At 48.9% G+C, this 21,625-nt stretch overlaps 1 protein-coding gene across 4 annotated transcripts in view; it reads left to right on the top strand.

Moving 5' to 3' along the window:
* Positions 1-2,200: 2,200 nt before the first annotated feature.
* LOC148542339 (multidrug and toxin extrusion protein 1-like) overlaps positions 2,201-21,625 on the top strand; it is a 42,581-nt gene continuing 23,156 nt past the window's right edge. For 3 of the 4 annotated variants that reach the window (XR_015878246.1, XM_088470329.1, XM_088470339.1), the window contains exons 1-8: positions 2,201-2,326; positions 6,769-6,848; positions 8,410-8,623; positions 12,193-12,294; positions 15,485-15,553; positions 15,842-15,990; positions 18,536-18,578; positions 21,195-21,239. Coding sequence is in view for 3 of the 4 variants with exons in the window: in XM_088470329.1 (XP_088326455.1) it covers positions 8,435-8,623; positions 12,193-12,294; positions 15,485-15,553; positions 15,842-15,990; positions 18,536-18,578; positions 21,195-21,239 (597 nt within the window). In the remaining variant the exon portion in view is untranslated. Of the gene's footprint in view, positions 2,327-6,768; positions 6,849-8,409; positions 8,624-12,192; positions 12,295-15,459; positions 15,554-15,841; positions 15,991-18,535; positions 18,579-21,194; positions 21,240-21,625 lie in introns of those variants that run through there. The other variant, XM_088470352.1, reaches the window with a different exon arrangement.

The following is a 21,625-nucleotide window of genomic DNA, read 5'->3' as shown; positions in this document are numbered from 1 at the left end:
GACAATCTGAGGCGTTTTACCTCTGCGCATGCGTCCCGATGTTTACCTCCAGGAGACGTAGATCAAAATTACACCGAGATCCATGCAATTTCGACGGCCACATGGACCTGAGCAGGTGCAATGTCCGATGGTGTGTCGATAGTGCGACTTTGCACGCACATTAGCAGATTTGCACTGCAGCCGGTGGGCCTCTCAATAGCACGCCCATCTGCCGCGGCATTAGCATAAAGACGCAGTCGTTCCACCTATGATGGCGTTTCTGTGCTTCTCATCAAAATGACAGATGGGGCCGGCACTCTGATAAACTGACAGCGAATCACAATACACAGTGGTCCTAGCCCCCCTCCCATGACCTAATTATCCCCACACCTGGAGGAGCTGAGAATGAAGCATTGTTATACTGTATATGTACTATATAAAATACACTAGTGGGGTTGGGGGAATACATATGATGTATGATGGGAAGAGGGACTGATGACATGCAGATAGTGCCTGCACAGGACAATGGGGGGGGGCTGCACTGGTGTCAGAGTGTCAGTGAGAGACCACCTGTGAGGGGAGAGACAGCCATGATGTGAGGGTGCCTTTGTGTATTGTATGAAAGATATCTGGTTATATCGCCCCCTGAGAGCATAGGGGGGATCGCTGCAAGATGGCGGCCTGGCTACCGGGGAGCCCCCATGAGTAACTTTATCTACAGGTTACAGAGCAGTGGTGATGGTGCCCATGTAAAAGTGACTCCATATTGGAAGTGAACGCTGGCGCATATACGGCGCATGGCTGTAAAGGAATCCTCGTGAGCGTAACGCATTTACTACTATAGCATTTATATATTCCGAACCGTTAAGAATATCGTTCCGGCGGAGTAAGATCGCCGCGTTTACCCTCCTCTGAGGTGATTCGCCGGCGGAAGTTGGCGTGGTTATACTTGTAACCGTTATACTTATTGCGCTGGAGGAAGATGTCTTATAAAGTTATCGTTTCATTCATCACGAGATGGCCTGGCGCCCAACTTTCGTGATGGGAAATTCAATCAGCGTTGACGGCCGCGAGGTGCTGGCGTTCCGGCCGTTTCTCTGGCTCCTCACGGCCACCAACGTCGCAGATTTTTTTTTCTACGCACCCTACAGTAGTATGGATGCAATGCTGGGGTACCGTAATACTCCACCAGGTACCACGTGCTACGCAGCTGAGTATTTGGCTGCCCTTTCTGGGGGATGTAGTCAGGAAGCCGACGGTCTAAATGCCGACCGCCGGCTTCCCAACTGTCTAATCCCGGCAAGGTACTAATGACAGGCGTCAAAATCTCGACGCCTGTCATTAGACCTACACTGGGAGCCCGACGCACTGAATGAAGGTAAGCCGGACGCCGGGTGCGGACAGCCGCGAGGGGGGGAGGGTTAGGTTTTAGGGCTAGGGGATGGAGGGGGGGTTAGGGTATGGCACCCACGGGGGGGAGGTTAGGGGTAGGCACCCTCCCAGGAGACTTAGGTTTAAGCTGCAGGGAAGGGGGGATTAGGTTTAGGCACTTAGAGGGAGGTTAGGGTTAGGCACTTGGGGGAGAGGTTAGGCTTAGGCACCCCTTATAAGAGGGTAAGGGTAGGGAATTAGGTTAGCGATTCTCACCTAACTAGCAGTCGGGATCTTCACCTCTGCCGGGCTTTCACTGTCGGGATTTGAATAATACCTACTACACCCCTTTCAGGCCATGAATGCCATCCCCAAGCCATAGGCAGAGTAGAGGAGAGTCACCGTGGGGGGGGGGGGCACACTACACCTGGCACCCCAATAAGTGCGTCACAGCGTTAGAGGGTTCACAAGCATAGACAGGATTAGTAGCAGCCCCAATATACGGGGTGCTCCAATAATACCCACCCCCCTCCGCTGCTGCTGCCTTTCCATCCCCCTTACTGATATGCCAATTCTGCCGCCGCCAGACACAATCACGTTCCCAGCCTGATTTGCCTCTATATACCCACAAAATGCACCAAATATCTGTCACAGGCAGGCTGTGATTTCTGCTCTCAGTTGGCTGGTTTGCATTGGGCTTGGGAGTGGGAGGGAGGGAGGAGCATGTGTGGAAATGCAGAATACAGAGGGGAGGATACAGAATACAGGGGGGAGAGTACAGAATACAGGGGGGAGGGTACAGAATACAGGGGGGAGGGCCAGCCCAGTCCCCAGAGCCTGCAAGTGTTACACCAACTCTCCCCTAGCCCGCACCCCTAGTCTGCACTGTGACTGCACAGATGGTCTGTGAGTGGGGGGAGAGCTGGAGTCATCCTGCTCCTGTGTAACACTGAGGGGGCCGGCTGCACTCTGCAAAGTAAGTGCTTAATGTCACTAACCTTTCTTATTCTGTGTATTTATTTCCCTGCCTCTTCCTCGCTCTCTGTAATACTTATACTGTATATCTTTATGAGGGCGGTCATACATTCTAGTCCCCAATTATCCCTCTTATTATGTGTCATGATATCTATCCACAAAGCCCTCCTCTGGCTACCAAGGGTCCCTGTTTGTCTATCAGTATACAGGCAGATTTATCAAGCTAATTCTGTCCCTTATAAGGTGCCCACACACATACCGATATACTAACGATCCGACGATGTGTCCGATTTCCCTTGAGATTCTCCCCGGCAGCTCAGCACACGATCTGCACACGATCTGCTGTCCAATCTTCATACGATCTGCTGCAGCCAGACGTTTTCACAGTGCACCGTGTCCTAGATGGTCAGATCTGCCGTACGCCACGGCAGATCTGACGATGCGATGCACGACCTGTGGGGGCGCGCATCGCATCGTGATCGTGAGTGGGGACATTTTTTTACCCGATCTGTCGTTCCAATGTGTCGGAATCGGTCAGATCGAGAAAAAAAATCGCTATGTGTGTGGGCACCTTAAAGCATGTGGAAACAGCTTTAAGGATAGGATTAAGGGGTCTATGTACTAAGCCTTGGAGAGGCGATAAAGTGGACGGAGAAAGATACCAACCAATCAGCTCCTAACTGTCACTTTACAGGCTGTGTTTGAAAAATGACAGGAGCTGATTGGTTGGTACTTTATCTCCGTCCACTTTATTGAGACATAGTGGGCGTGTTATCGCCTTGCCGTGCAATCACCTGCCTACCCATATTTGCATACGCTGGGTGCGAGCGTACGCATCTAGCGAGCGGGTCTGAATCGCACCCACAGATCCCTAAGTATCACTAGTATTTACCAAGATAGAAAACTGGAGATATCGGCGTTACTGCCGGCTTTCCGGGCGCCAGTCATCGCGGGAGCCATTCCTCCATAGATCTTTATGGGGAGAGCGATAAGGGGCTGTTTAACAAGCTCCAACAAGCTTAACTTAGCCTTTCAGGGCTCATCTCTGTAAGGTGATGTCTCTGAAGATGTCCTCAGCCCGCTTATCTTATTAATAACAGTTATGAATATAGGGTCTCATTCAGCAAGGATCGTTGATGCGTTTGCGGCTGCAATCGCGCACGCAGTTCTGCTGGGAAAGTATGCTAATAACTGCAATCGTAAAGCACTCGCATGGCCAACATGCAGGAGCCCACTTCCCCTCTCGCACATCCGTAATACCTTGCCATCCAGCCAAAACGTCGGTAACATCGAAGTACATCGGAGCCACTCGCACATTTAATGCAGGTCTGACCCTACCACTAAATTGCTAACTTTCCTGCACGCAGTGAGAGCAAAGGCTGCGCATTGCATCTCAGTGGCTAATTAATGCACGCCCCTGCAACGGCGTTCAGATGCACTGGCACGCCGGCGTGTCTCCCTCCCTCCCCCCCCCCGTCCCATCACTACCACCAAACGGTACTTCCTGACAATCACTCTGCGATGGGTCTGCGTACTCGCTGCGAACACAGTCCCAATCGCAGTGAGGCATTCGCGCACGTGCACCATAATGCATACGCAACAGTTGATGGTCTGCATATGCTGTATCGCAATAGCGATCCTTGCTGAATGAGGCCCATAGTGCACGCATATTCCGCAGCGCTGTAGAGAGACTATGGGCCCCATTTACAAACGAAGTATAACCCCTTTGGCGCTCGCTAAAGGGGTTATACCTTCTTGCTGTATTTAGTAAACAGCGGTAATCTTAGATTACCGCTGTTTGTACAGCATCGCTCTCGCCATCTAAAAGATGGCGAGAGCGATGCGGGCCCAATTGCCGGCAATGGAGACCCAGCGGTGCCTTTCCGGCTTCAACGAAGCCTTCCAGGCACTGCCGGGTCTCCCTGTCATGCACATGCGCAGATGGACCGTCGCGCATGCGCATGACCCTGGAGCCCCGTTGCTGGCAGCGTTAGGCTGCCAGCAGCCCAGCAGAGGACCTCGCCGAAGACGAGGATTCCGCTGGACTTCGCAGGACCTCGCCGGAGGGGTAAGTATTACTAAATACCAGCGGAATTTTTGTTTATATCACAGTGATACTAAACGAAAATTCCAGCTGGTATTTCCCTTCGTTTGTAAATGGGGCCCTATGTCAGTCATTCACATCGACCTCTGTGGTGCTGACAATCATAGGGGGAGATGTATCAAAGCTTGAACAGAGATAAAGTGGAGAGAGATATGGGGTCTATTTACTAAGCCTTGGATGGAGATATAGTGAATGGAGATAAACTACCAGCCAATCAGCTCCTAACTGCCATGTCACAGGTTGTGTTTGAAAAATGACAGTTAGGAGCTGGCTGGCTGGCTGGCTGGCTGGCACTTTATCTCCATCCAAGGCTTAATAAATAGACCACAAAGTACCAAACAATCAGCTTCTAACTGACACGTTACAGGCTGTGTTTAAAAAATGACAGGATCTGATTGGTTGGTACTTTATCTCTCACCACTTTCTCTCTCTTCAGGCTTCGATACATCTCCCCCATACAGTAGATTGTCAGCACCACAGAGGCCGTTGTGAATGACTGATATATTCCCTACGGTATGCAGTCAGGAAGTCGACGGTCGAAATGCCGACTGCCGGCTTCCCGACTGTGCAATCCCGACAGGGGACTAATAGTTGTCGAAATCCCAACGCCTATCATTATCCCTACACCGGGAGATTATCCCATGCTAAACGAAGGTAAGCCGGGCGGCGGGGGTGATTTAGGTTAGGGGAGGGTTAGGTTAGGGGCTCCCGGGGGGGATTTAGGGTTAGGCACCTCCCCCACCCCCCGGGAGGGTTAGGGTTAGGCTAGGGGAAGGGGGGGTTAGGCCCCCCTGGGGGGAGGTTAGGGTTAGGCACCCCCCCCAGGGGGGAGGGTTAGGCTAGGGGAAGGGGGGGTTAGGCACCCCCGGGGGGAGGTTAGGGTTAGGCACCCCCCCCGGGAGGGTTAGATTTAGGCTGCGGGGACAGGGTGGTTAGGTTTAGGCACTTATGGGGGAGTTAGGGTTAGGCACTAGGGGGGGGGATAGGGTTAGGCACCCCTCAAGGGAGGGTTGGGGGGGGCGGAAGGATAGGTATAGTTACTTTACTTACCTATCGGGATCTTCACTGCTGCCGGTCTTCCGGCGTCGGGATTTGAACCGCCGGACATAGGTCCGGCGGTCATTCATACCGATCCCACTCCCTGCATACACTGGGGTTCATTTACTTTTTCATCAGAAGTCAATTAACCTACTAGTATGTTTTTGGAGGGTGGGAGTAAACGCATGCAAGCATGGGGAGATCATGCAAACTCCACACAGATAGTGCCTTGGTCAGGAATTAATTAAAGAATTGAACTCATGATCTCAGTGCTGTGATACTAGTAACCACAAAAGTACTACAATAATAATATGACCTCCGTGTCCTTGGCTGTGTTGTTTTATATTTTGGTTGCATACGCCTGCCAACGGATGAACACAAACACGTCCCTTTATAAGTGTACAAAGCACTACGGTGAGTGGAATTAGGCTCCTGTAACTTTATAATTAGGGAAAGGGATTAAACTTTAACAAAAATTCTTTTCGTTTTGAAAATACAGCCGGCTGCATAAATCCTGGGCTGGGGTGAGCAACGTTGCTAACCTTATCCTGCAACAGCCAGAAACCGCTCAATCCTGCAGTCGTCTGTGATTTTATAATACAAATAATTCATTATAAAGCCAGCGTTGTTTCTGTGTTGACATCAGAGCTAATACCTGATCATTTATTAACTGTTACTTATGTAGCACATACATACTACGCAGCGTTTTACAGATCACATTTAATCTTAAACCCCAATGTGTCTGTCCTAGGGGGTCTGAGATTCACTACCGATAGCAACTGCGATTACGTGCGCAGTCGGCCAATTGTTGCCTTCTGCACATGCGTATGCATCAAAGTGCATGAACCGGCCACTGCGATCGGAACTGCGATCGCAGTGACTATGCAGACCCATCGCAGAGTGATTGACAAGGAAGTGCCGTGTGTAGGAGGTGACAGGGGAGTGGTCGGTGAAATGCAGGCGTGCCAGTGCGTTTGAACGCTGTTACAGGGGCGTGCATAAATTATCCACTGCGATGCCGCACGCAGCTTGCGTATTCATAGCGTGCGACGAGGTTAGCAATTCCTGAGTCAGGACAGAGCTTGTGTGTGAGGCTGCGATGGTACTCACTGTTACAGATGGTCTCGCAGTCTTACGGATGTGTGTAAGGTAAGGTGGGCGCCTTTATGTAGTACTGCGACGGCATAGCGACTGCAATGGATTAGCATACTATCGCAGCGAGACTGCGTACGTAATTGCTGTTGCGGTCTGTAGCAAATCAGGCCCTGAGATGGGATTTCAATTTCTACTTATATTTTCAGTGCCGCGGATGATGGAATAAGTGACAAAATGAAGGAATAAAGCAAAAACATGTTGATGAATAGTCACCGTTAGAGCAAAGGTAAATGTCACTGAATATTAAAGTTTATTAAATACTAATGTGTATTATATATCGCATTAATTGCTCTGTATTTTTTTTTATTTACATTTAATTAATGTAGTTTAGGCCAGGGCTTGACAAATTTTTCTAAAATCTAGGAGCCAGGATGAAAGTGTAGGAGCCAGATCACCGTCCCCCCCAAAAAAATGACAGGAGTGAGTGAGGAGCACAGCTCTGTGTGTTATATAACTGTTATACATACTATACTAGTCCACAAAATGGTCACAGATGAATGGATACAGTAACATGGAGGCCCCCTCACTGCTCTGCACAGCTCCCCTGCTCCAACCTCCAGTAATAACGGACCACATTTCATATAAAATAATGGTGCCAGAAAGTACAACAGAACCCCCCTCCCCTCGTGGTCACACCACTATCCCTCTGAAGCCGCTCCGCAATCCCTGGCCACGCCTAGACCCTACTACCAGAGAGCTCAGTGCAGCCAGAGATGGGCGACAGTAGACAGCCGGGACATACAGACTGAGACAGACAGCATGGGTCAGAGTAGGACAGGAGGAGTTAGTGCAGGATGGGACGGACAGGAGGAGTCAGAGCAGGCCAGGACGGACACAGGCACAGCAGTCACCGCAGACGACACTCAGCACATGCACTCCTGTGCATAATATGAACACCGCAATACTATAGGCACAAATCTCCGCAGGAGCTGATGAGGATCTGCTTCGCCCCTCACTGCAAAATCTGGTAGCCAGGCAGCACAATCTAGTAGCCTTGGCGACCTGGCCCCTGGGGATTTGTCAAGCCCTGGTTTGGGCATTCGGCATAACTAATCACATGAAATGTTCAGAGCGGGTGCTGGATGGGTAACCTGGAGTAGGTCACGGGGCCATGTAATAGCCTACGAGATACAGGCAAGGACGCCATTTTGGCAAGTCTGACTGTATTTTTAAAGCAGCAATCACTTAAGGCAAAACCAACCCACCCGGCAGGGCTCTCTATGACCCTGCATGTGGCTGAAGTTTGGCTCTGTTGTAGGTAAGAAACAATTCTCACATATGGCCCTGCGCTGTTCTAGAAAAGCGGGCACTGCGGTATTACTTTGTGTGGATTGGTGGGTTCAACCAGTCAGATGATTATTTTCTAATTCCTGATAGGTGCAAATCTTTTTTTAAACCATAGCACAACCAATCAGCCATTTGCTTTTCTTGTCTGACTTGCACTAGACAGATAAAAGCTAAATGCTAATTGGTTGATTTGAATCCAGATTTGCACCTTTCAGCGATGTTAGTAAATGATCCCCTCAGGTATAACCAGGGAAGTTTGACGTTTTGCTTTGCCCTTTGTACTTTACCTGTACAGGCAGCCTTTTACCCATTACCTACAGCTCCTCGGCCGTGTTATTCACTGCTAGCTATAGAAAGGGGAGCGGATATTCCTTTCACTTCACTTTATAAGTCTACAGGTGCAAAATCAGGATAGGAATGAAATGTGCATTTTCCTTCCATGCTTATAGATGAGATAGATGTCAATTGTTGGGGTTCAGTCGTCCTTTGCTTACCTGTAGACCCTGCTCGTGGTACCGTACTAACATGGACAAGGAGGAAGAGGAGGAGAACCACACAAGTCGGTGCCGAGCTCTCGTCAGTGGCTCAAACCACGTCACCCCGACAGAACAGGCTCCAGAAGATACACGCGGGTGTCTACAGAGGTCGCCATGTCCTCTGCCGGATACATTCCTCCAGGAGGTGCGGAAGATCCTTGGATTGGCTGTACCAGCGGTAAGGACCAGATTGAGAACCAGCTTAATGATTGTATTAATTATACAGACACGATTCACAGGTTCTGAAGTTCAGGCAGAAAAGGGGGCTGGGAGAGCGTCAGCTGTAACACATTGCGGAATATTTATTCAACCAATTTTGGGGGGGAAATCCCCCGCAAAGTGTAAGTATCCCCTGGATGTCTGAGAGGGGTTCTGCAGCAGATATGGGGGATGTCTGCTGCGCCTCCCCTGTTTCCTATCACAATAGCGGCCCCCACAGTTATCTATGTGGGCCGCTATATTGGGAGATCTACCCCAAGATCCAGAGTGCAAAGCATCGGCAATAAGAAATTCTAATTGTCGGGGGCTAAAACCCGATATTCATTAAACGGTCCCCTCTGTAAGTTTGTTATGTTATATGATACATTGTTATTGCCCAGCAGTTGCTAAAGGTCGGCACAGCGATCCATTGCAATGTACAATATCAGGGGCTCTGTTAATTAATACGCCTCTAATCGGCAGCACCCCTTTTTTTTTTTTTTTAGCAATGCTGCTCTTCACAGTGATACATATTCAGGTAGCGTTGCTATTCGTCAGTTCTGTGATGTGCGGCGGTATCTCCCGCCTCAGTGGCGTCCTTCTCTCAGTAGCCTGCAGGTTAAAGCTTCCGGCGAAATGCGCATGGTTTGTCCGCCCTGATCATCGGTGCTCTGATTTCTCCTCCTTATCTTAATTAAGAGAATATTTTCCCTACATTCAAAATAACATTTTTGTAGACTTATTTTCCTAAATGAAACAAGTCTTACCGGCAGCTTTGTCCTTTGCAGTCTTCCAGTGGATGATTACCATGGGCACAACCTGTTTTTAGATCTTCAGATTCAGGACTAAAGAATTTCTACACAATTAATATAGAAAATATTCCTAATGTTCTGTAACTGTTGGCTCCACAAATTGTGTTGAACATCTCCCACCCTGCTCTACCAGGTGAGATCTAGGCACCCATTTATTACCAATCGCACCTGAAATGCGATCTGGGCATGACCGTACCTATGGGTGATGAGGCTGCCTGCGGGACTGGAGGGATTTCCCCATAGAAACCTATGGGGGATGAGGCTGCCTGCGGGACTGGAGGGATTTCCCCTTAGAAACCTATGGGCGATGAGGCTGCCTGCGGGACTGGAGGGATTTCCCCATAGAAACCTATGGGCGATGAGGCTACCTGCGGGACTGGAGGGATTTCCCCATAGAAACCTATGGGGGATGAGGCTGCCTGCGGGACTGGAGGAATTTCCCCATAGAAACCTATGGGGGATGAGGCTGCCTGCGGGACTGGAGGGATTTCCCCATAGAAACCTATGGGGGATGAGGCTGCCTGCGGGACTGGAGGGATTTCCCCATAGAAACCTATGGGCGATGAGGCTGCCTGCGGGACTGGAGGGATTTCCCCATAGAAACCTATGGGGGATGAGGCTGCCTGCGGGACTGGAGGGATTTCCCCATAGAAACCTATGGGGGATGAGGCTGCCTGCGGGACTGGAGGGATTTCCCCATAGAAACCTATGGGGGATGAGGCTGCCTGCGGGACTGGAGGGATTTCCCCATAGAAACCTATGGGTGATGAGGCTGCCTGCGGGACTGGAGGGATTTCCCCATAGAAACCTATGGGTGATGAGGCTGCCTGCGGGACTGGAGAGATTTCCCCATAGAAACCTATGGGTGATGAGGCTGCCTGCGGGACTGGAGAGATTTCCCCATAGAAACCTATGGGCGATGAGGCTGCCTGCGGGACTGGAGAGATTTCCCCATAGAAACCTATGGGCGATGAGGCTGCCTGCGGGACTGGAGGGATTTCCCCATAGAAACCTATGGGGGATGAGGCTGCCTGCGGGACTGGAGAGCTTTCCTCATAGAAACCTATGGGGGATGAGGCTGCCTGCGGGACTGGAGGGATTTCCCCATAGAAACCTATGGGGGATGAGGCTGCCTGCGGGACTGGAGGGATTTCCCCATAGAAACCTATGGGTGATGAGGCTGCCTGCGGGACTGGAGGGATTTCCCCATAGAAACCTATGGGGGATGAGGCTGCCTGCGGGACTGGAGAGCTTTCCCCATAGAAACCTATGGGGGATGAGGCTGCCTGCGGGACTGGAGAGATTTCCCCATAGAAACCTATGGGGGATGAGGCTGCCTGCGGGACTGGAGGGATTTCCCCATAGAAACCTATGGGGGATGAGGCTGCCTGCGGGACTGGAGGGATTTCCCCATAGAAACCTATGGGGGATGAGGCTGCCTGCGGGACTGGAGAGATTTCCCCATAGAAACCTATGGGCGATGAGGCTGCCTGCGAGACTGGAGAGATTTCCCCATAGAAACCTATGGGCGATGAGGCTGCCTGCGGGACTGGAGAGATTTCCCCATAGAAACCTATGGGGGATGAGGCTGCCTGCGGGACTGGAGAGATTTCCCCATAGAAACCTATGGGGGATGAGGCTGCCTGCGGGACTGGAGAGATTTCCCCATAGAAACCTATGGGTGACGAGGCTTTCAGCATGTCATGTAAAAGCAAAGGGGAGAGAAGGATTGAGTGGGGTGGAGGGGGGGGTAGTGTTACAATGCAGACAGAGCTTAAAGAGATATTCCAAAGCCTCTCTGCTCACTACATCATCATACGCCCCTTAGGGGCTTATTCAGAGTCCCACACTGCGTTTGCCGTAGTTGTGTCTGCGACTTTATGCTAATGCTAGTATCAGCCCTTCCCCTGGTGTACAGCCGCGTGTCTGAAAATGCGCAAAGGGCTGTGACGCCCACATTGTACGTCTGCAGCCGCAACTTGCACCAGCCCCACGCTAGAGGCAGAATCTCTGTCAGAATATGGCCTCCAATGTACGCGATACAGCGCATCTACTCCTGTGTCACACCTGCGACACTCCCATAACACGCCCATAAAAGGGAATATCTTTGTGCATCTGTAAAGGCACCTCCCAGTCACCGCCCACACATTCCTGCCAATCGCCCGTACACATGCTGCAGGGACGCGGCAGTGAGTGGCAGCTCAGTTGTGACGTCAGGCCCAACACAACGGGCGGACGATTGGTAAGTGTGTATGCACTTACCAGTCGTCAGATAGGCCAACCCGTCTACCTAGTATGCACCCAGCATTATTCTGCAAATTTGCTGCAATTCTTATCAGCAACCTCTGAGCTTTATAAATAAACAGTTATTGACAGTGAGCGTTTCCAATGCCAAGAAAACGGACTATTATCACACTCAGGGAACATGTCATCAAAGGTTTACAATGTACCCTTGGGCAACAACAACTACGGAGTCAGAACAGGACAGGGTGAATGACATTTATTTGCGGACGTTTAACACAGTGAATTCCGTAAATGCCTTAAAAAGTCATTGAAAAAAAAAAAGAAAATCAAAATGTAATTTGTAACATTTCATATAAATTTCAGTTGACCTTGATCCAAAGTAATTATATAACGCAGATGTCTATGAATTGTTTGCGACTTCTAATGACGGTTGCGTTCTCATTGTCTCCGCCCGGTGTGCGCAGGCTAACGCTGGTTCTCATCCTCCCCTTAGTTCCTGTCTCAGCTGATGACCTTCATGATCAGCGTGGTGAGCTCCATATTCTGTGGACACCTGGGGAAGGTGGAGCTGGACGCCGTCTCACTGGCGATCGCAGTAAGTTCTGTCTCTGATCTCCCCGAAGCTACAGGCAAATTATTATTATTATTACAGACTGTGGATGTTTTACCCTATAAACTTTTACCGACCAAATCCCCATCGTCCTCCCAGGGCCGAAACTAGGATATCTGTCACCCGGTGCAAGGCAGAAATTTTGCACCCCCTCCCCTCCCCTCCCGTACCTGGATTTTGTCCTTGCTCCTCCGTAAGGCAGTGCACTAGTCAGATGTCCCTGGTATAGTGACTTACATTATTCCACACACCAGAATGCCCATTACACATTATGCCACACACGGTAATGCCTATTACCAAACTGCCACTTACATATTTGCTCGACACCATTTTATGCCCCACAGTAAGGCTTCTAATTACTTTAAAATTACCTGCTCGTTGCCAGGAGGTTTCACGCTCGTTGCCATGGGGTTTATGCTTGTTGCCATGGGGTTTCACGGGAGAAGATGCAGCTTTCAGCATCTTCTCCCGACACTTGCGCTGGCCTAACAGACACTAGAGGTCCAGTAGGACCTCTAGTGTCTGTCTCCTCCTTGGCGACGGCCAAGCAGAGTACATGTGGATGGCTAGTCCGCATGGAATCTGCTGAAATTGGCCATTCAAAAATGGCCGCCGCCAAGGAGGAGACACACTAGAGGTCCAGTAAGGACCTCTAGCATCTGTCTCCTCCTAGGCGGCGGCCATTTTTGGATGGCCATTATCTGAATCTGCAGCCAAGCCACCGTGAGTCAGCCTTTTTTCACCCCCTGCATTTCCGGCACCCGGTGCGCATTCACCTCTAGCCCCCCCCGCTAGTTGCGGCCCTGGTCCTCCATTGTTTTCTAATGATGACTTGCCGACTATAAGCTTTGTAAGCCCCCTAGACTAATGCCGACATGCCAAGTCTGACATCGGAGGGAGAAACTGTACCTGACATAGGGCTGGTGCAAATTTCGATGGTGCAAATGATGTTGGCGTCTAAAGACGCGCCAATCTGTATTTCATCGTCCAGTGGGCGCCTCAGTAATTGTATATATGGACGCCGGGATATACACCAGGCAAGGCTTTGTAGCGCCATTTGCATTAAGTCGCTGACTTCCACCTCTGAACCGGGCCCATAGTGTTTATGGAGCCGATCAGAGCCGCACGCTAGTTGGTTACAAGTGCGGCTGCATTGCATGCACGGAAATAAATATGGATATTCATCCATATGTGGAGTTGCATATATATTCCGCACCGCAGAAGTCGCCATCACCACTATCAGCGCACACGCGCACTAGGGTTCCATAGCCTCTAACTAGTTCCCACCAATCTCACCGTAAATAACAAAAAAACTTATTTTATTCTTACATAAGGACCCCTAAGGGAGATGTATCAAGCAGTGAAAATAGTGGACAAGTGTCCCCATAGCAACCAATGAGCTTCGAGGTAGCATTTATCAAGTTCTGTTCTGTAAGATGATAGAAGTTGATAGGTTGCTATGGGAGACTTCTCCACTTTCCCACTCTTTACATTGCTTGATACATCTCCCTTATTGTCCCCCACCAGCATCTGCAGCAAGTAAGCTCTCACAGAGAAATTTCTTGAAATGAGATAAACAGGGAGTGTAGCAACAGCGAAGACTTTAATACATTAATAAAGTGAATATACTGGAGGGACAGCAGGTGGCGCTGTAACCTAAGCTATCACTGTCTAGTCTCTCTATGCTGCCGTGTTTCCTAGCTTTCTTGTCCACTTCTCCACTCTTTCAACTGCTTGATAAATCTTAAATTTCATCTAGGGAAATGCCATCGGTGGGGTGGCCATTGATGGTTACCATCGATGGGCTCATCGGTAATTACCATTGATGGCACACAAACCATCTATGGTGAACCATTGGGGTGAACCCCCTTGATGGTCACATCTGCTGTGGGCACACTGGGCCGCGGGCCAATTAAAAATGAATGCGGGGCTTAGCGGGTGCCGAAGGGGCTAAGCTCCGTCCTGCTACTAAAAAAAAAATCGGCTCCTGCTCATCCATTGATGTCAAGAACCATTGGTTTTCTGCCATCGATGGCAAAAGTAGTTGATATCAGCCTGCAACCATTTTTTTTTTTAAACATTGATGGTCGATGGCCATCTCTAATTTCATCCAATCAGCCACCTCTCTGCCAACTAGCAGACCGGCTGGAGTTCAGTGCTAAAGCATAAGTGCCTACAGTGCCCTCCAGAGATCCCAGCGCAGTAGGTGGTCCCAGGACTGGATGCCGCAATTTGCGGCAAATCACCCAATCTGCCCTGCCCGCTATTGCTCAATGACAGCAAGGGGCAGGACCGCAACAACATGATTCGTAGCATCACGCCCCCTGGTATGGGCAAGTATGTGCTGTAAGGCACTGCAGATAATACACCTGCAATAAATGTAAAAGCCAGAAAAGGTTCTTGCAGCGCCAGAGTTAGTGGGATCAGTGGGCCTTATTCAGACGCGGTCGCAAGCGCTGAGCGCTCACAACCAGGTCAATGGTGGCCCACAGCGCATGCACACGACGGAGCCGTCTCCGTTGTGCGCATGCGCGAGACCCGGCTAGCGACGGGCACTCCGTCGCTCCGGGTCTCACACCAAAGGGGGCGAGCTGTCGATGTTGAGTGACAGCTCGCCCCGTTTGGTGGGCGGGCTGGGGGGGTGGCTGCCCAAACAGAGGCGTTCCCATGAGAACACCTGCCGTTTGGGGTCGGCCCCACTGACATCACAAGTGATGAAAGTGGAGAGCTCCCGGCTCTGTTAGAGCCGAAAGCTCTCTGGGGCTTGCGATGGGCGAGACCCTACCACAAGGGTCTCGTCGCAAGCCCGATGGTCGCGATGGTCTTGACCATTGCGACAATCATCCTGGCCGCTCGCAATAGCTGTGGGTGGCTACCCACAGCTATGCGAGCGGCCAAGAGGCCGCTCCAAAAAAAAAGCCCGGCCCTGATTCAGAGCGAGCGGCTCTGAATCAGGCTCAGTGTCTCCAGTCATGAGTGTGCTGTGTGTGGACCCGCTGTGGTGCCCTAGAGCACCAATAGGCAGCGGCTGGCAGGGACTGTTGGCATATTGAAGTTCAGCAGCAACCAGACATTAACCTATTAACCTAACTCTAAACAAGTAACCCCGTCAATCTGTGCTCGTATATTGAATGTTCTATTTTTTTACAGAATATGGTGGTCTTTTGAATTATAGGTGGTGAATATTACTGGAGTGGCAGTAGGGTCAGGCCTGGCCGGAGCATGTGACACATTAATGTCACAGGTAAGTGCACACCTGGGTTACCTTTAATCAGTAAATTTAATGATAGTTATGAAAAACACAGCTAACATTTTTACCCGTCAGTAAGAAAAAAACAGAAGCTAGTAAAATAGTTAGACCGTCCGCAGCCATAAAAATATCACATGTTCTGTTGTGGCTCTTCGGCTGTTGCAGAACTACAATTCCCAGCGCGCCCTGCCACAACTGGAAAGCCTCCGCTTGCTCACCTCAGCACTAGACTGGATACTGTGGGTGGTGGTTACGCTACAGACGAATGAGTTTCTCTTTCAGAGCTACGGATCGCGCAATTTAAAGCTGGTGGGGATCGTCCTGCAGAGAGGGATCCTGATCTTGCTGCTGTTCTGTTTCCCCTGCTGGGCCCTGTTTGTGAACACGGAGCCCATCCTGCGCCTTTTCCGGCAGGACCCGGAGGTTTCCAGGTCGGGATGTCTATATGCTTGCCGTTCTCTCATTGCCACTGATGTGAGGTGTTACAAAGTGCACCACTATAATTCTATACACAAGAACAGAGGCCCTGATTCAGAGCCGCTCGCAGAAAGCGAGCACTCGCTTTGAATCAGAGCGGCCGCTTTTTTAAAAAAAAAACAGCCTCCTGGCCGCTCGCTAAGCTGTGGGTGACCACCCACAGCTTTTGCGAGTGGCCAGGCTATGGTCGCGACCATCGGGCTTGCGACGAGACCCTTGTGGTAGGGTCTTGTCTGCTGCAAGCCCCAGTGAGCTTCCGGCTCTAATAGAGCCGGAAGCTCACTGCTGACATCACTGGTGATGTCAGTAGGGCCGCCCACAAACGCCAGGCGTTCCTTCGGGAACTACTCTGTTTGGCCAGCCGCAACCCCCACCCCCCTCGCCTTCAAAACAGGGCGAGCTGTCGATCAACATCGACATTCGCCCCGTTTTGCTGCGAGCCCCGGAATGAGTGATTTCTCGCTCGCTCCGGGGCTTGCGCACGCACAGTGCCGTGCATGCGCACTGCCTGGCCATCGACCCGCTTGCGAACGCTTTGCGCTCGCGAGCGGGTCTGAATCAGGCCCAGAGTTCATTCAGCCTAAGATTTGCAATTGGGCTTCTTCCCTGCGCTACTAAGTACAGTACTGAGAACCTAGTCGGCTCCCACATGTGCCGATGGACATGGCACTGACTGGCAAAGCGGTAAGAATACTTTTACCCCTGCCAGCCAGTTTCGCCAGACAGTTGAGTATAACTCTGGAGATATTGGGCGGGTTGTACTAAGCATCGTATCCATGATCCACCTCTCATCGGGTACATACCGCGGTCGATTACCGCCGTATGTACTTGGAAATTCGATTTAAATCGCAAAGGCCAGCTCTCCCGATAAGAACTGTCCTTTTTGATGCCCTAAGATATTGGGACATCCGGGTTTAACACATGCGCAGAAGGACGCCAGCACCGCAGGGGAAGATGGGAGAGATCTGAAGATGGCGTTACCCAATAGAATTCCAGTGCTTAGTACATATGGGAAATGCGTTAAACTGCATTTTTTCACTTTAGTACATCCGCCCGTTTTCTTATTACATAGCGGCGATAAGTGATTTACTATCACTACGATAAGCGGCAATAAATAATCAATGCCATGCCATCGTCGCTTCTTCGTAAATAGGGTCCATGGTAATATTCACAGTATTGAGGCCTAAAAGGGTGGTGTACAGCCCCTAAAAATAACAGTCTATTCTTCTACTGTACTGTATAATACTGTCCTGTGATTATTATATTACAACACTGTCCACCTACAGCAGCAACTACTAATATCGCACTATCGAGATGCCGCGCTGTCACTGTACTGTCATACGGTACACCATGGACTTTAATGATAAAAAATGCTGGATCTATCTTGTTAGACCTAGACAGGTAACTTTTATTATTAATTTTCCTGCCTCCTAGTCCCTGCCGCCAATCTGCGGTCACCACCTCCGTCTGACCGCCTTGCTATGGGGTAAACCTGACCCGAGAGGCTTCAATGACAGCAGCTACTGACAATTAGGCCGTTCCTGTGACCTCATGATTTAGGGGTTCTATTTATCATTTGTGGCTATAACAGGTCATTGTGGCGTCACTGGCCAGTCTGAGACAGCGGACAGTACATGTTAAATAGGCTGCCCCACGTTTTACCCGGCAGTAGTTGGTGATGGCTATTTCCGCCGAGGGGCTTCTTAAATAGGAAGTGTTTGTGCCAGATTTGTCCTCCCTGGTTCGTAGCAACGAACTTTACTGGCCAGCAGTGAGGCCTGGCCCTACGGTCACATTTGTTGGGTCACAGCAGGAGTGCATCCTGTTAGTGGCAGATGAATTGCGCCACACTGTACGGCTCAGCACATTTTGTTCAGTAGTACAATGGCAGGACTATGATCTCGGTGCAAACTCTCTCAGCGGCAAATTAACCGTTTCTTTAACCACCTAACTGGCTAATATTTATTTCAAAATTTCAAAAATTTCTCAGAAATTGTCGGGGGGGGGGAGGGGGGTTGTGATTGAATTAGATCAAGAACATCTATTTATTTTATAACTTATCCAACATGATTTTATTTAACAAAAAAATAAATAAATAAATAAAAAAAATGTAAACACATAACATCAATATCCAGTTTCAGTGGGTTTTTTTAGTACTTGAATTAGATCAAGAACATCTATTTATTTTATAACTTATCCAACACGATTTTATTTAAAAAAAATAATTTAAAAAAATATATATATATAAATACATATAATTTTTTTTTTTTTTTTAAACATATAACATTAATATTCATTGTTACAATATCGGTCAACGATCAGACTATTGATGATCGGACCACTGCGACTTTGCATTTCCCCGACGTCTGCTCCTCTGAGATACACTGGGTGGCTGAGGTTCGTATGTTATGAAGTCATGTATTATTATCGAACAACTCAGGACAATGTACAGTCCCCCAAAAAAGCCAGTTTATAGTATTTATATATTTCTCTTTACAGATTAACTCAGATTTACGTCTTGATTTTCATTCCAGCCCTTCCGGTAAGTCTGTATTTCCCCCACGAATAATAAACCGTTAGTATTCATAATAAAACGCATCCCTGGTGTTTCTCTTTAAAGGGGGAGTTGTCTTTGTGCAACTTTAATTTACTGATTTCTGCATATTTTCCTGCCGCTTGCACTAAAGATATTACTTTATTTTTCTGTTTTATTGTCAGTTAATTCCAAAGCGTTTACACCACTGTCAGCGATTGATTTATTGATTACGGATGCCTATAAGTGATAACGTGTTTGTAGCTGATTTGATTCAGCCCATGGGTGTTTTATTGAGTGGCGATTATCACCTAACACCTGCCATCTCGCCCGCGGGATCTAACACCGCAAATATATTAAAGGCAAAACTCAGCATGTTGGGTTGGAAAATATACCCAGCACGCCAGGCTTTGAATGAAATTGCTGCTTTAGATCCCGCCGGCAAAATTGCAGAAAATTGTTGATAAGTAAACCCCAAATATCTTATTTTGTTTTAATTTAAACAAATAACTTATGTAACTGATATTTATCAACAATTAAAGGGATTATTTGGCAACCCAGTCAGCCGGGAAAGGGTGTTTATTTAAGTCACCCTTGGTTACAGCATAGAACTACTTGTAGGCACAATACGTACAACATTTACATAATACAATCATAGCGTGTGCAGAGTTTAGCAATTCCTAAATAAGGTCTGACCTACTGCAAATGTGCGTGAGGCTGTGATGGTACACGATTGTACCGATGTTTTTGCGGTTTTGCTAAACCTTACGGATGTGTGTGTAAGGTAAAGTGGGCGTCCTTATGTTGTACTACGGCGACATTGCGATCGCAATGAATTAGCATACTATCGCTGTTGAACTGCGTGCGTTTAAGCAACTGCGTTCCTTGCTGAATCAGGCCCAAAGTGTAGTCATATCCAAAATCCAAAGGTACTAAAATACAATAGGCATTACATACAAAGCTTTTAATAAGTAGCACAAAAGAGGCCATAACATATAAGGTATAGCTAATTTGATCTCTCCCTCTGGAGATCCTGGACCTCATTCAGAGGCGGTCGTTAGATGCAAGCGGTCGCACAGAATCAGGGCGGCCGCTTGCATCCTGAACGGCCGCCTCCTTGTCGATCGTTAAGCTGTGGGTTACCACCCACAGCTTAACGACCGACCAGGTTGATGGTCGCGATGGTGATCATCATCGGGGCTTACGACCAGACCCTAGGGTAGGGTCTGGGCACTCGTAAGCCCCAGGGAGCTTTCTGCTCTGATGGAGCAGGAAGCTACCCACTGACATCACTGATGATGTCAGTGCGACCGCCCACAAAACGGTGGGCGTTCGTAAAGGAACTCCTCCGTTTTGGAAACTACCCCCCCCCCCCCCCCCCGGCCCGCCTACCAAACGGTGGCAGCTGTCGATCAACATCGACAGCCGCCCCTTTGGTAACGAGCTTCCGAGCGACAGAGTTTCCGTGACTGTAGACAGTGGTCTACGGAGATTTTAGTCAGCCGATATAATCGGAGACCCTAATCTAATAACATACTGTACAATCTAATTATGTGATACAAATGTATATTTTATATAATTATAAACATTATCCCTGGTCCTACTCCTAATATTAATATCTGCTAACAGAACTACAAACCCTCTTTTAGATAACTTAAAACCTTATAGTATATTTGGAGACCTGACCCGAGCATTGTAAATTTACTAATGTAATACAAAAGTAATGTATATCTATAGACACCTGTAAATTATATCTGTAAATTGTGATGTAAACACTTTAATCACTGAGTTGTGATGAGACTTGTGTATTAAGCAGAATATTGCGCCCCCTACTGTCAGATTATTACAGAGATGAGAAATCCTTCTTAAGAGGACAAGTGAGGGTGTTACCCACAGGAACCAATCAGATTCTAACTATCATTTCTCTAGCACATGTTATAAAATGGTAGCTATAAGCTGATTGGTTGATGTGGGCATTACCTACAGTTGTCCTCTTTGATACATTGCCCCCTCAGTTCTTACTAATGCTGGGCATACACTGGGGTCTATTCACTAAGCCTTGGAGATAGATAAAATGAAGAAAGATACATTCCAGCCAATCAGCTCCTGTCAGTTTACAGGCTGTGTTGAAAAATGACAGTAAGGAGCTGATTGGCTGGTACTTTGTTTTCTCCATGACATATCTGCTTTCCTTACCTGGGGAGGAGACATTTCCCTGGTCCTCCCCTATAAAGGAACAGGGGAAATGTCGGCCGCGGCTGGGCATGCGCTGCCAGATGTGGCCGAACGATGATGGCATCAGTCGGACACGTTGGAAGATTTTTCATGCCCGACTGCGCGATCACCACTGATCAGTCTCGGACATACACTATGCAATTATCAGCCCAAGGCGCTAATAATCTGCGGATCAGGCCGATAATTACATAATGTGTCACTGCCGGCTTAACTAATGGTACCATGGAAAACTCTGGCTTGAGAAGCTCACAGCCCAGTAGTGTAATAGGAGACTCTTCCTCAGAACAGCGTTATGCTCTTTTCAAAGAATTCTGGGATAACCACTTTTGTAAATCCTCAGGGTACCAATATTTTCTGCATCATAGTTTTTTCTTTTTTCCTTTTAATTAGGCAGCATTTCTGTTCCAGCTACAGGCAAGATACTTGCAGAACCAGGTACTGGAGCACAGCCACAGATCAGTAATGTATTGCTGTATTTTATATGGTGAACATGTGCTACCAATACCTTTATTAGGTTAGGTATGGGAGCCCGACAGTCAGAATCCCGATGTCTGAAGGTAAGTAGGCTAACCCTCCACCTAACCCTCACCTCCCGGAGACTAACCCTGACCCTGTCCCCCCGTAGTCTAACCCTAACCCCCCCGCGCAGCCAAACGCTAACACTTGCCCCCCTGCAGCCTAACCTTAACCCTTCCCCTAGTGCCTATCCCTAACCCCTAAACCTCCCCCTAGCCCTAATACTTACCGGCGAGATGCTGGAGGTCGGGATTCTGGCCCCAGGACTCCAACTGATGTCGGGATTACGGCGCCTGTATTCTGGG

This window comes from Taudactylus pleione, unplaced genomic scaffold (genome assembly GCF_031769625.1).
Source record: "Taudactylus pleione unplaced genomic scaffold, aTauple2 ptg000013l, whole genome shotgun sequence".
NCBI lineage: Eukaryota > Metazoa > Chordata > Amphibia > Anura > Myobatrachidae > Taudactylus > Taudactylus pleione.
Note: the sequence above shows the minus strand (reverse complement) of the source record. Positions and strands in the feature narration are given on the sequence as shown.